General features: G+C 40.5%; 1 protein-coding gene across 3 annotated transcripts in view; it reads left to right on the top strand.

Annotated features, from left to right (window-relative positions):
* The window catches only part of LOC147223593 (protein Dok-7-like), a 36,781-nt gene that overhangs the window by 19,082 nt on the left and 2,749 nt on the right, over positions 1-14,950 (top strand). For 2 of the 3 annotated variants that reach the window (XM_086166464.1, XM_086166465.1), the window contains 4 exons: positions 2,154-2,202; positions 4,101-4,189; positions 5,275-5,344; positions 11,007-11,186. In XM_086166464.1, the coding sequence (XP_086022590.1) occupies positions 2,154-2,202; positions 4,101-4,189; positions 5,275-5,344; positions 11,007-11,186 (388 nt within the window). Of the gene's footprint in view, positions 1-1,265; positions 1,580-2,153; positions 2,203-4,100; positions 4,190-5,274; positions 5,345-11,006; positions 11,187-14,950 lie in introns of those variants that run through there. The other variant, XM_086166466.1, reaches the window with a different exon arrangement.

The following is a 14,950-nucleotide window of genomic DNA, read 5'->3' as shown; positions in this document are numbered from 1 at the left end:
AATTGTTTTCTTCGAATTGGCTGACAGGTTTTCTATAATGTCAAAATGATGGTTTTGTTTTTGACCTTGCATATCTATGATTTTATTTTAAAGTTGATCAACAGTAACATTTTGTTAGCACTGAGCTAATTTCAATCTACTACTCCTGGAATGGGCAGTAGCAACCAGATGCATCAGTTTCATCGAAGGAAAATTTAAGATGGACTTTAGAAATACTTTGATATTGGTTGCAGGAATATAAAATCTTGTTGACTTTGAAGAAAGAAGCAAAATATTATATTTGTTAAACTGCCAAGTTTAAACATAAGCATTTTGGACATTTGTAAGACTTCAGAATTTGGTTAGTCCACCCCTCATTTGAAAAGCTGATATGGGTGATATTGATATGTAACCCACTTTCAGCCAAACAGAAACTTTTCCTGCTGGACGCCAGCTGGGATTTTGTCACAAAAAACTGATCTGCAACCTTTTCACGTCGCCCACCTCAAGAGCACTTACATGTCCGTGGAAGCTGATATTGGATGATCAGCTGACTAATGGAGGGGTTGGGCTCTTTTGCCAGAAACAAACTGAAAAGTGGACATTTTTATTTCTCTTGGCCGTCTGCTTTCAGTCATACATTTAAACGGTGTCCTGAACAAGACTCACCTTGCTTGCATTCGTACTGTAGCAGCTTTTGTGAACAGACCTTCTCATCAACGCCCCATCTGTTGTGTAGTTTACCGTCAGTATGACCTTTGTGATGTTGTGCAGGCTGGCAAAATGCCGCTCTGAATTCAGTGTCACAACAACTCTGATTCCCACAGCCCATCTGTCTAACAAGCTAACATCTTAGCCTCCAATTGAGGCTGACACCTTTACAGTAGACAAGGAGCTTGTGAATGACACAAAAATGTCACGTATACACTTATAATCAAACACCATGATTGTTCATCAAAATCAATATAACATCTGTGTTTATAAGGGTCAGCATTCAAATTCATTTCTCAGATCATTAAAAGTAAAAAACGTTCAATTTGAAATCAAGGAGCAATGAGGTGATTGTGTGATGTTGATTTTATTTCTTGCTGACTTACATAACAGTATGGCTCTTGTCAACCTTGAAAGATGGAATCAGGAATCGTCTTGTCTTTGGAATTCTACAAAATTGGGTCAACCTAAAATGTAGAGGAAGGGAAATATTTTAATGATGTTGGTGATGTTTCTAACTGGAACATAGGTTGAAACAAGCACATATTGAAAGCAAATTGTTTGTTCTTTTTCAGATACTTTTGAGTGTCTTCACCTGCTTTTTAGCAAAGTATTCTACATGGAGACACAGAGTCAATCAAAAAAAGCCTCATTGTCCTACTTTAAGGAGTACTCTAAACATACAGCCCCACCTGCTGGTAGTGCATTTAGTGAAAATGCAAATGGGTGTTTGATTAGCTTTTTTAGTGTCTGGCTGGATAAATTATTTGTTGTTTTTCAGTTCAGCTCCCAGCAAAGTAAATTAAACAGGAGTCATTGGCCAGAAACTGATGGATCAGGCGCGAGCTGTGTAAGAGGGCATTTATCACCCACAGCCAGAGTGACACAATCCACCCCCAAGTGTTTATTGGCTTACTGTATGAGAGCTAGTTCCAATTACTACATGTATTTCACATTTTGAAATATATCATGGACTGCATGAATGTTTCATCTTAATTATATTGTAATTGCTGTCACATTGTTGCCGTTGGAGTCAAAGGTTTGATTTTAATTTTAGAATTATTCACGGCACGCGGCTTCTGCCATACGAGTCAATGGGAAGAAGAGAGAAGAAGTGATCTGACTTTCAAAGCATTTACAGGCATGACACCAATTTAACTAGAATACGTCCGCTGGTTTTAAATTATCGTATTTAAAAACGATTCTTTATATTAGTTTAAATGAAGGCTGGACGATGTTGTAATTTACATTGTACGTCTATATTTTGGGGTCACATCCACTGTTTTGGGGGAATTATCATTCAGATTCTCTACTTTGCCAGGCACACAGTTAACTTTCATGGATTGTGTATCTCACCCATGATTTTTCATACATATATCATGACTTACATGAGAGAAAATTGATTAGTAAATGTTGTTATTGTTATGATAATTAAGTAAACCATAAACTGTATTGTATTGCAGGGGACCCCTTATATCCCTGCAAGTAGTGCAGTCGGTCCTGCCATACCAGGTAGGTAATCAGCTGAAATGTCATTTGCACATTGCATGCTTCAGTTCCTGCGTGTCTTTGCATTTAGCGCATGTTTAGATAAAGCTCTCATGATGTTTGATGTAGCCAGAGTTTGCTGATTGGATAAAAGATGTGCATTCGGGGCAGGAATTAAAATGCGTCCAAGGATTTCGCTTCCAGAACATCATATTTCCAATCCAGCAGATCAAAGTGTTCAAAAATCACCATGCAGAACCAACATTGGCAGTGATTACAGTGTTGCGGTGAAGAGTGTTTTGGCAAAATCCCGGACCACTCCTGGATCCATCAACACCTCAGAAAAGATATGTGAGGAATTGCCAGCGCCAAAAAAAGGAAGAGTGAAATTAGCCAATCTGCTTGCTGAACTGCTGCGCTATCCAAGAGGGGACAAAGAGGCGGAAGGGAACTGTTGCAGACTGTACGAATCAATGAGCCCCGCGCTTGGAAATGGGCCAAAACATGTTAAAGCGGCTGTCCCGTTACAAAATTCCCAGGAAGACGCAAGAACTGCCATTTATGAAAACTGTTTGAAGTGTCAAGGATCGCACTGTCCGCCGCCCCTGCGGGTCATACCTGCTGACATGTACCATAACAGAAACATTTCCTTCATTCCTGCGATGCACCTGAAGAGGAGCCAAGAACCTGAAGGTGCTAATGGGGAGCTACAGTGTGAAGCTGACGGCTGTGGATCTCAGAGCACAGACAGCCGGTGTCAGTATGAGGAGATGAATGGTCAGACTGGGGGCAGGGAAGGTAAGAGGCCTCTTCAGCACTTTCCTCTTCAGCTGATGAAAACGTCTCCGCTTTAGCCCCGATGTCCTTTTCCTCTTTCCTCTTTTGAAACAGCCCTCACTTTTTTGAGTCCTGTGTCTTTGTCATCAATAAAAACACTTCCCTCTCTGCTTTATTTTCTTACTTTTACATCCTCTTGCTTTATTCTCCGAAGTCACAAACTGTCAGTCAGAGTTCAAAATGAATCAGGATTATTATTATCTGCTAGTAAGAAAAACTTTCTGGTTAAATAGAGTTGATCATGACTCAGAGAAGCGACTAACATTTGATAAAAGCGCTTTAATATACTATTGAAAAAATACATTATTTTAAAACCCTTCGGATCTTCTGTATGGGCAAAGTGTATGAATGTGATCAGTATCTTTATACAAAACTTGGATTATCAAAGTGCTTTATGCTTGCTTAAGCAGCTCAGTGGTTCCCAACCCTAATTGCTCTGGAGTCAAAGAAAAAATTAGCCCCTCTCCCAACCCTGCATGCTCACACACATGTGCGCACACGTGCACACACTAAAAATAATCATGAGATATATTCTTTCTCTAGGAAGAGAGGGATAGAGGAAGAAATACACTGAAATACAAACTAAGTTATTAGTTCAATTCTCTTATTCCAGTGTCATTGTAGCTGTGACATCACGTTACATCGTTTTATTAAAATTCAGAGAAAATAATTGTGTGATGCTTTATAAACCAGAAGTGTCAGTGATATCAAAATGTTTCATTCTTCTGTAGATTGGGGTTCTCCTTGTGCACGTTATAGAAAATGACAGTCTGATGCATGTTCTTGTCTTTCCCTTACATATTAATCATGATTGATTCACCCCTTTTTTGCAGCACGTAGGAGCGTAGCAAGCTGTCTGTGTGTAATAGTTTGCCGTATTGTGAGATGATTAATCAGCCCTCTGTTATTTCATTCCCATCATCTGATCTGCTGGAATTCATGCATTTATAACCACTTGTGCGCCTCGATCAACAGAAGGGATTAGGTGGCGCAACGTGGGGTTTTTTTCTCTTCGCTGCATATTGACACACAATTTGCAGTTTGGCCTCCTTATATTTAAAGCACACTATATGTTTCTCCACCAGACAAAAGGCTTAATAGTAAAGAAGAGAGACGCAGAGCTGATCCCGCTTATGAGATCATGGAGAGTGGGGCACCAGAGAGAAACTCAGAGGTAGGCCAATCCAAAACTAATCCGCTTTGTGCTATCAACTGCTCGCACATTTTGACTTTGTGACTAATTTTGCTCAGAGTTCATTGTTGAATTGTTGGGAAAACATGTGATCAGAATGAGGAGAAAATGGAATAAAAGCTTGTTGGGTTTTTTTTTAAAGCTGCTCAACTAATATCTTAACATGGAAAAGTATGTTCTTGAAGCGTTTTTGAGCTTTTGCTCAGTTATTATTATTTTTTCTTAAATGAACGTATTAAATGAGGCAGCTGTGACTCCAGTATTGATTGCATGTGTGACTTTGCATGATGAGCCGACATCACATCAAGGTACTTTATTTTGCACATCAAGTCCTTCAGCATAATGGCATATTTGAATATAACATAGAGTGAGTGGTGAGACACACTGTTCTCAGAACAGTGACTTATTCATGATGGACCATGTGACCATGATGAGAGTACACACTAACCAAACATTCCTGGTTCAATTCCTGGCTCCTCCTAGTGTGTGGAGGTGTTGTTGAGCAAGACACTGAACCCCAAACTGCTCCCCTGGTGCTGGTTGATGGCAGCCTACTGCTCATGGTTCATCCATGATGGGTTAATTGCAGAGAACGAATTTCCCCACGGGGATTAATAAAGGATAAATTATTATTAAGTCAGAGCCATGCAAGTCTTTACACACAAATGGAAACCTTTGCACCACAAAGGGAAAGACATCAAGACTTTCAAGTCATAGGGCTCATATCTAAGTGAAGTCATGATGTTGAAATTTAATACAGAGTTCCAGGTCTCTATTCTCCTGGGTTGAGTCATTGCATTTGTTACCTCGACTTGAACTAAATCCATGTGATGTAAGTCCACATATCTGCTCAAATGTCATCTCAGTTTGGGTGAAAGTCACTTTAGACTTTGAGTGAAAGTGACTAGAATCTCCCTGAAGGTAGACGGCCATTGTTTAGTTCAACTACATTCATATGTACTGGGAGAATTAAATGTAAAGATTTGCACATTTTTTAAAACTTATGATATAATCAATGGAAATGCTGGCACATCATTTTAACTGTTTACTTTGTCTGAGTCATGTAGGTAGAAGAAAAAAGCAAATACGAGTTAATGGTCAGTTGTGGACAGCAGAAATTCCCCCAAGAGACTGAAGGTGAGTGTGACTTTTTAAAATTCAGCCAGTTGAATGTATGCTAGTTATTTTTCTGCATCTGGCTAAATGTGATCCATTTTCTCCTCAGTGGTTCATTTTAGATTCTAATGTGCTCTTAAATGTTTTCTACTGTGCCTTTCAAGACATCTTTCTATAAATATGACTTACTTAAGAGAAATGAAAATTCAGTGACGCATGTTAAGCACTTTTTGTGTTGCATTCCTTTATCAAAATAATCATCCTCCGGAGTTCGAACATACTGGGTAGAGAATAAAATAAAAATCTCCAAGTAGATAATGCCACACAAAGGAGTCAGATAATTTACGTCATCATTGATAAGTGATTATTGACAATAAAGGACTTATTTTCAGAAACCATTTCTTCATCTACCTTTATATAACACCACAAAATGGTGTTACAAAAGAACCAATTGTGCTGGGAGGAATAAAAAAAACCCAGATATGTAAACCAAACAGCACATGCAGTGATGCATGAGAGGATACCTGTCCTGATGTGAGGTGAGAGGACAGTTGTCAGGGGACATTTGGCCACTTAAGCATCCAACCTACAGAAACATGCCCTCCGTCTAATGCACACCTGCTCTAGTAACTCCCTGCAGCTGTCAAAATGTGGCACCAAACCCATCAGTCATTTTCCTGCACCTACACACACATGGCTCTGCTCCCATGTCATCATTGTCATCAGCCTGCTTCAGCGGGCACTTAATGGATGGAGACATGCCTTTGGTGGACAAGATTTATGTTTGAATCGGCGGCAACTGAAATGGGGACGAGATTTGCATGTGAAAATCAAGTGAAGGTAACGCCTCATGTACAGCAAGGTTTAGCCTTAGATGCCATCATGGAGGATCATGTACAGCATATGATTTATCAATTTATTTAAGTACTAAATTGACTGACGGATCCAGCATTTTAATGGAAATGGGTCTGATAAAGCCATTTTGGAAGTTCTAATAGCACATCAACCCTCAGAATGAGTCTTTTGGCTTTAATTAATGCAGCAAAACCCTAGACAAAAAACTGGTTCACAGGGCAATACTTGGGTTTGTTTTGTGGTTTTGTGGATAAGCCTAAACATTTTTTGGACATATTTGCAAAAACTACATTTCTGTTGTTCGAGTCCAGTGATACTATCTTGGGTCATGGGGGATTTGGGTATTTCAACTTGACCCCCTCACGTAAGTGCCCAGAGGCTGTAGGCCTTACAGAATTACTTTCTTGCAAAGCCCCTTCCTCCAACTTCAATGGGCAAGCACCTTGCATGCCACCAGCATCTACGGCACTCCTCCACCAGCTCCCCGTATTTCTTCCTCTTACTAGCTTCCAGTATCCTCTCCTCCCAGGGCACTGTCAGCTCCAACCAAATAACCTGCTTGGATGACTCTGAGAGCTGGACAATGTCTGGTCTCCATGGGAGGTAATGACTGGTTTCCATGATTTTTTGGGGAAAACAAAGTTGTTTTCCAAGCCCTCACTATTCCCAGGAGACCTGTTTGTGCTTTTGGTTTGGAGGGTAATTGTTCTCCAGGTTGCAAAAATGACACTCCTCTCCTTTGTGGTTGCAAACACTTGTTGTTGTCAATAGCGGTGTTGATGGACTTTGCAACCGCTTGCGTTAGGGTTCCACCCTCCAGAGCTCAGATCATGAGCTCTTGCCATCCATGGCTTCTTCCCATGTAGTCGATGCGCCCAGTTGTCTCAATTCCTTCATCTGGCTAGCGGTAAGCCTAACCAACATCGCAGGTTGCTGCTCACCCTCCTTCCACAGTGGAGATGGAAAATTTGTATACCAGCATGATCACAAAATTACAAAAGCCATGCTGGTATTACCTCGCCTTGAATTTCCCTGGAAGCCCTGACTTGTCAACTGTTGTGCGTTCCCTCTCCAGTTGAGCAATCAAATGTTTTTCCAAGGCTCCTCATGTGTTTCTCTGTGACTGATGGAATATGGGTAAGGAGAAAGGGTCAATCACCTTCCCTTTCTTCAGAACCAGGGATCTGTCTTTTTCTGTCTCGAATATGAGATCATACATAAAATAGACAGATAGCACAAAAGAGCAAAAGTAATTATTATCCTCTGATCTTACTTAACAACTTGTGGATTTGCAGCCCTGAGAACAAGAACCTGGATTTTCACTTCATCTACAAAAGTCTTTAAAACTTTGTTTACCCATCTGGGTCGAGTTCAAAGTTGTTGTTTTAGAGTTTGTTGAACAGGAATCCCTTTCTTCAGATCCATGTTCATTCCTTGAAGGCGGTTGACAATTTAAGCTCAGGTCAGGCAGGTATTACTTCCAACATGTCCTCCACTGTGTGTTATTATGAAGTCCCCCAGCTGCAGACAGCCCTACTGTTGCCATTATGAAACACTTTTGCGAGGGCTTGTTGGTGTCTGAACAATTAGGTATCGGGCCTCTTAGACATTGCTAAAGGCTTCGCCCACTGAGACTGCTGGCGTCTAATGGTCTCTCACTGATTGTATGGCAGTCCCATGGGCTTGGTGCTTTAGAGTTGCTGGTAATGGCCAACACTCTTGCCGTATGGGGAGGGTTAGAAGCAGGTGAAGTCTCTCTTGTCCCCAACTGCTTCAGCAGAACATTAAGAGCAAACAAGTACAGGTTTGCAGTGGAAATGTTTCACTAAGTATTCTGATAAATTCAGGGCACAATAAGATCTAGATACATTAATTGTGTTAATGTGTGTACAATCGTAACCAAGTGATGACCTTCGTTTTTGTTTCATTAGGCCTCTTGTCCTGTCCTGTCCTGCTTCAACACAACAAAACATGCAGACTAGAAAGTTGATGCATCCATATTGTTGTTTGATGTGTATATTTATTTTACATCCAAGACTGCATCCATTTCTTTTATTAACCTGCTTAACTCAAACTAAACATTGTTTAGTTTGATTCATTCGAGAAGTCCAGCGTCACAACTTTGACGTAGCAAAGTTATTTGCATGGTCGTTCACCCCATAACGTGGAGAGTATGTTTTCATGTTAGTGCCAGGACTCCGTTATTTGGCCAACTCCTTAAGACTCAGATCTCTTCATGTTTATAAACTGTTCGATGGCTGATGGTTAACTGTGTGTGTGTAGTCATGCAGTACTTACCATCAATTATTCAGAACTTTATATGGGTGCAATGAAACATCTTAGCCCTCAATTAGTGAACTAATATGTGTGTCTAGTCAGGATATTGTATTTGTTATGTCTCCTTGGAAAAGACTCTCCAGCTTTCACCAGAACCCAAGGTCTATATCAATGATGCTTCACAGTATTTCTATCTTTTAAATCCTTGCAACCAAGGGCTAATTTTCTCATTTTTGCCTAAGTTTGTCTCCGTCTTTACCTGCCTTTGCATAGTTCACCTTTTTAAAGGATACCTACACTGACTAACACTGATTCATAAAAGTGTGATTGATGGGTGGCGGATACAGGGTTTCTTAACAGTACTCAATATAACAGTTGGTGTAGTTTATGAAAGGTGTTTATGACAGTGCTGGACAGAGTAACTGCTTGACAACACAGAATTTTGCTGCAGTTAAGGGGAGTGGGGGAAATATACCGAGAACCTCATCTGACAGCACTATGCAAGAGTTTACTCTTTGAAAACCTTATTCGCAGCTGAAGAGGCCAATAAATCACATTACATGGCAGTGTATGTAAAATTGCAATACTGTCATGCCATAATAACATCATATTATCTGAGGGAGGTAGCCGCTGTGATGTTTGGTTGGAACACACACACATATATGAGTGTATATATATATATATATATATATATATATATATATATATATATATATATATATATATATTCAGTGGTGGGCTGTGCATTTCACACCTTGGCCTTCAGTAGTGCTCCATTTATCAATCTACCCAACAATAACTGTTTTATGGCTATAAAAACCATCTTATTATGCAGAAATGCAGTATAAAGAAACATGAAATTTCATATATCTATATATACGTATATATACATATATATATACAGATATATATGTGTGTGTGTGTGTGTGTGTGTGTGTGTGTATGTATGTATGTATGTATACAGATATGCATATACACACACACACACATATATACATATATAAATCACATGAAACTGACACCCTGTTTGTTCTCAGTCAGCTTAATTGTCGTTGACTAAAGTTTTGTGCTCTAAAAAAAGTTGCCACAAAGGTCAGTCAGTCAGGTCAAGAAATATTTGATCCCACTGTTATTTTTGCAAGTTCTCCCACTTCAAAAATGATGGAGGGGTCTAAAATTTTCATCGTCAGTGCATTTCCAATCAATTTCTTATTTTGGATCAAGCTAGCTGTGCCCATGCTTGTTCCAGTTAGTTCCCTGTCATGTCGTGTTTAGACGTGTCAGAAACATGTTGGCGTAATGGTCAAATTCATTAGAAAAGAGAGTCATGAAGTGTTGGTTGGAAATCTTTCTGTTACCCTTTTTATCCAGGCAGCCTCTTTAGATTTATATTAGGGAAACTGTCTCTGTTGTCTTAATACAAACAGTAACCACAACAAACATAGCAGGCAGGAGTATGATGGAAAAAGTTTTTCAGTGAGGTGACAGTCATTCAGAGGACCAGCTCTTTTATAACCCATAACGTGCTAGTACAAGTTGGGCATTAGATCTTAACTTTCAGTTTTGAGCGATTTTACACACAGATGTGAATATGCAGCATCTCCTCTTTATTGTCATTGGACCTGGGACCAGGTTTTGGAGCTGTATATAAAGTTTTCTACAGCGCCACGAGGACTGATGGAATAGCTGGATGCTGAAATTAAAAAAAAAAAGTCAAATCAGTTAAAGTTTTACTGCTGTAATGTATTTGATCATTTATCCCCGGGGTTTCCCAGCTAATTATGCATAATTGGCCTCTGGGATACGATTTATTCTCGTGTTGATAACTGCTGATTCATTGTCTGTTTCTGTGCTCGGCTGTTGGAAGTGGATAATGTCACTGCATATTGTCACTTTATTACAGATGTCTGTATCTGAATGAATCTAGCTGGCTTTAGGCTCTTGGAGAATTATTGCACCAAGAGTTACTCAGCCTTGTGAGCTGATATTATAACTCAACAAAGCTTGAATATAATTTGCTAATAGAGGACAAGGCTCTGCTTTATAGAAATAGAAAATATTTTCAGGCACAAATTCATGTAATTCCCTTCCTCCGTGCTATAGAGTTATATTACTGTCCCAAAACAGTAATAGTGCTCATCTTGCATGATACTGGCATATTTCATTAAAATGAACACAGCTGGTCTATAGATGTCCTATCTGCAATGTAAACAGAGTCCCAGCCTCCAGCCAAACACGGCCCGACACAAATTAGAAAATGTGAAATCAAGTCATCCTCGCTGCGATAATGAAGTGCGAATCCACACATAACCCCCGTTACTATTTGTTTGTTTTTTTAATGATTTCTGGATAACCATGGAGTGATTTAGCAAGGAGATAAAGCACAGGCAGAAGTTGTTTCTAAAATAAATTGGTTGTCGGTCTAAACGATTAAATTTTACGCTAAGAAATGTTCTCTCTTAAGGACAAAACCAACTTTTCTGCAAACAAAACCAGGCGGATAGGTGAAGCTAACTTTACAGGAGCCTCTAACAATTGGTTTGTGTTGCAGGTACAGGAGCCATAATAGTTTTTCCCCCTGAGGTCCAACTTCCTGAACGGCCTCGCAGTGAAGGTGCGACATACGTGAATATTCCGGTGAGCCCTACTTCCAAGAAGCAGCTCAACTACATGGAGCTGGAACTACAAGAGCCTGGCTCCCGAGGAATCGTCGCACCTCTGCAAGCACAGCGTAAGTTTTCTTCTTCTTCCCCTTTTGGCTTTTCTCCTCGGGGTTCGCCACAGCGAGCCAACCTTCTCCATCTAACCCTATTCTCTGTATACTCCTCTCTCACACCAACTACCTTTATATCTTCTCTCACCAAAAATAATCTCTTTGGTCTTCCTGTAGACCACCTGCCTGGCAGGTACAATTCCAGCATCTGCCTATCAATATATTACTCATCATTTTTATCTCTCTATAGTTGCCGCAATTCTGCATATCCCCCTTTTTCTTGAAAATGGGCACCATCACACTGCTTCTCCATTCCTTGACAGAAACTCTACCACTGCCTCTCCTAGACACTGCGATACACAGATATATCACAGATATATCCACAGATATATCATCCGGAACAACTGCCTTCTCACTCTTCAACCTCTTTAATGCCTTCCTCACTTCACTTTTACTAATCTCTGCTACTTTGTGGTATGCAATAGTCACCCCTTTCTCCCCTTGCCTGGCTTTCATTTTTCTCAATCAGCTCTTCAAAGTACTCTTTCCATCCCAATGTCCCATCACTCTTCTAGCATCCGTCAATATATTTTCCTCTCTATCCTTCATCACCTGGAACTGCTATACATCCTTTCCATCTTTATCTCTCTGTTTTGCCAACCTGTATAAATCCTTCTCTCCCTCCTTACTGTCCAACCGAGCATACAATTCATTGTACGCCCTTTGCTTTGCCTATGCTATCTCTAGCTTTACCTTATGCTGTATCTCCCTATACTCCCTATATGCCCTATACGCCCTATATTCTGTTCTGTTCGGTCCCCTCAGTATCCCACTTCTTCTTTGTTTAACCGCTTTCTCTGTATAGACTCCTGCACTTCCTCATTCCACCACCAAGTGTCCTTTCTACTGTCTAGAAAGGAGGTCTCCTTTCAACTTTCCTTCCAGATGACACACCAAGTACTCTTCTACCTGTCTCCCTGATAGCACTAGCTGTAGTTCTCCAATCATCTGGAAGCTTTCCCCGACCACCCAGAACCTTTCTCAACTCCTGCGGGAAACCATACAACACTCCTCCATTTTCAGCTTCTACCACTTTGTCCTCTGCTCTGTCTTTGTCCTCTTGTCCATCCTATGCTGTCTGGCTACACTCTCACCTACAACTACTTTGCAGTCACTGATCTCTTTCAGGTTACCTTGTCTATACAAGATATAGTCTATCCGCATGCTCATACCTCCACTCTACCCTATGCTCCTGTCTTTTCTGGAAAAAAGTGTTCACAACAGCCATTTCCATCCTTTTTGCAAAGTCTACCATCATCTGTCCCTCTGCATTCCTATCCTTTATACCAAATCTTCCCATCACTTCTTCATCCCCTCAATTGCCTGCACCAACATGTCCATTGGAGTTGGCAACAATAATCACTCTATCATCTCTGGGGACATTCTGCATCACTTCATCAAACTCTTTCCACAACTTCTCCTCCTCCTTTAACTCACATCCCACCTGCGGGGCATAGCCACTAAAAACATGGAGCATCACACCCTCAATTTCCAGTTTCCGACTACTAAGTCTATCTGACATTCTTTTAACCTCCAGAACATTCCTAACAAACTCCTCCTTCAAGAGAACTCCTCCACAATTTCTCTTCCTGTCAGTACCATGATAGCCCAACTTAAAATCTGCTCCTAAGCTTTTAGCCTTACTAGCTTTCTACCTGGAGTCTTGGGCACAGTATATCCACCTCCCTTCTCTGCATCATGTCTACCAGCTCTCTACCTTTTCCTGTCATCGTTCCAATATTCAAAGTCCCTACTCTCAGTCCCAGGCTCTTTCCTTTCCTCTTCTCTCTCTGCTTCCGAACACGCCTTCTTCCTCTCCTTCTTCGACCCACAGTAGCCCAATTTCCAGTGGTACACTTTAGGTCATTGGTACCGATGGCGGTCATTGTTAATCCGGGCCTCGACCAGTCCGGCATGAGATTGTTTGGTTTGATTGGCATGTTTGGTTTTGGCAAAAGTTTTATGTTGGATGCCCTTCCCGACATAACCCTCTGCATTTACCCAGGCTTGGGAGACAATGGCCTGTGCCATCCTGAGGCTGCTTTGCAAACACAGCGTAAGTAAGCATGAGGAATGACTAACATGAAAGAAGTCCTCCAATGTACGTCTGCAGGAACAGCAGTTCAACCTCACTCATGTGCTCTGTCAATATTTAATGATAATATTTTACTATTCAGACAGCAGCAGTGAGTAAGAAAAACACCATCTGTGAGGAAAAACGAACCGAGCTGAGTCAGAACTTCAGAACTACATAGTCAAGAAATCCAAATGCCATCAGGTGGTTTGTCAGTGAACGGATAATATAAGATTGTTTAAATAATCCTGTCAAATGTGGAGGTGTTTGCCTAAACAAGAAAGAAAGATCCTATGGGTTGAATGTAGTTTGGTACCTTCACCCACTGTCAGAGAAATCACTTGAGGAAAAAAAGCATCTGACAGAATGCAGTGTTGCGGCTGTATTGTTATTGTAATTGTAATTGGAGGGTAATTGTAATTGGAGGGTAAGATTTATGAGCGAAAAAAAAAATATGAATATAAGTATGTCAAAAAAACATGATTGGAAAAGACCCATCATTGAATATCTTCTAGCAAAAATGATTTCGATAAGGGAATAATAGATAGAAAGATCTGATTTTCTTCAAATTAACGTGAAAAGGTTTAGAGTTCATTCATTTCAAGGGGAAATTAAACATTTTCACCCACTTTTGCTGAGCAAATTGGAAAAGTTTATGAATTCATCTGGCCATATTTTCTTCAGCAGTTTCTTTTGTGTAACCCCTCAGATAATATCTCTATGTCTGCAGGAGTTTGTCTCACTCTCTGTTGCCCTCCACTCAGGTGTCAATTGCAGTGAGAGCGAGTTCCATTGAGTTTTGAAAGGAGGTACGGTTCAATAAGAATACCTGAGGGTGGCAATGAATCATAGTGTTGGAGTGTTTAATGTATATTCATATCTCCATCGAAGATGTTGATAACTTTAATTAAAATCCAGAATTTCTGAAGAGGGTACAACTTTTGAATGCGGAGTTTGTGACAGAAGTTGGTTGAAATCTAAAGAAATTGTCCTCCTCTTTAGCCTTGTGTTTGTTGACAGTCAGTGTAAGGCTTCTCTTCCTTATGGCTCTGATTCGTTCTGATACACGCTGCATTATGAAAACGCAATCCTTTTTTTTTTTTTAAATGCTACAGGCATAAACGGAAGAGCCTTCTGGAATAAACGAGGATGTTGATTTTGAGTGACGGTTATTTTTTTGGGATTTATTTCAGTGCATCAAAGAACTTTGCTCTTTGCCGATAGTCATTGATTTCCCGGATATTATGGAAGCCTGATAGACCGCTGAATTAGAAAGGAGTTTTAATTGCCTGGTCGGCAATTAGCATCCGTCTCGTCAGGATTGGGAGGATTGTTTGAGCTTTGACAGGGGAGGTTACAGCCGTTTCTGGTAAAATGGATACACCTCGTCATGCTGGCTCATTAAACTGTCATCGGGGAGAGGTGTGTCTCCTCTGGCCTTTGGAAAGGGGTTACAGGGCACCTGGATCACAGTTATGGATGATGGGAACCTCTTCCTGGACTATTGATATGCTGTGATGAGCTGGTTGTAACTGAATCTACTGTGCATGCACACAAACCTCAAGGCGAGCAACAAGGATACAAAGATGTGCACTTGAGTGATATTCTGCATTTATGAATATACTGCCACATCTTGTCTGATTTTCAC

The sequence above is a fragment of the Fistularia commersonii genome, chromosome 19, assembly GCF_037954325.1.
Source record: "Fistularia commersonii isolate RoL2024-O1a breed Wild chromosome 19, RoL_Fcom_v1.0, whole genome shotgun sequence".
In the NCBI taxonomy this organism is placed as follows: domain Eukaryota; kingdom Metazoa; phylum Chordata; class Actinopteri; order Syngnathiformes; family Fistulariidae; genus Fistularia; species Fistularia commersonii.
This window is presented reverse-complemented; position numbering and strand designations above follow the sequence as displayed.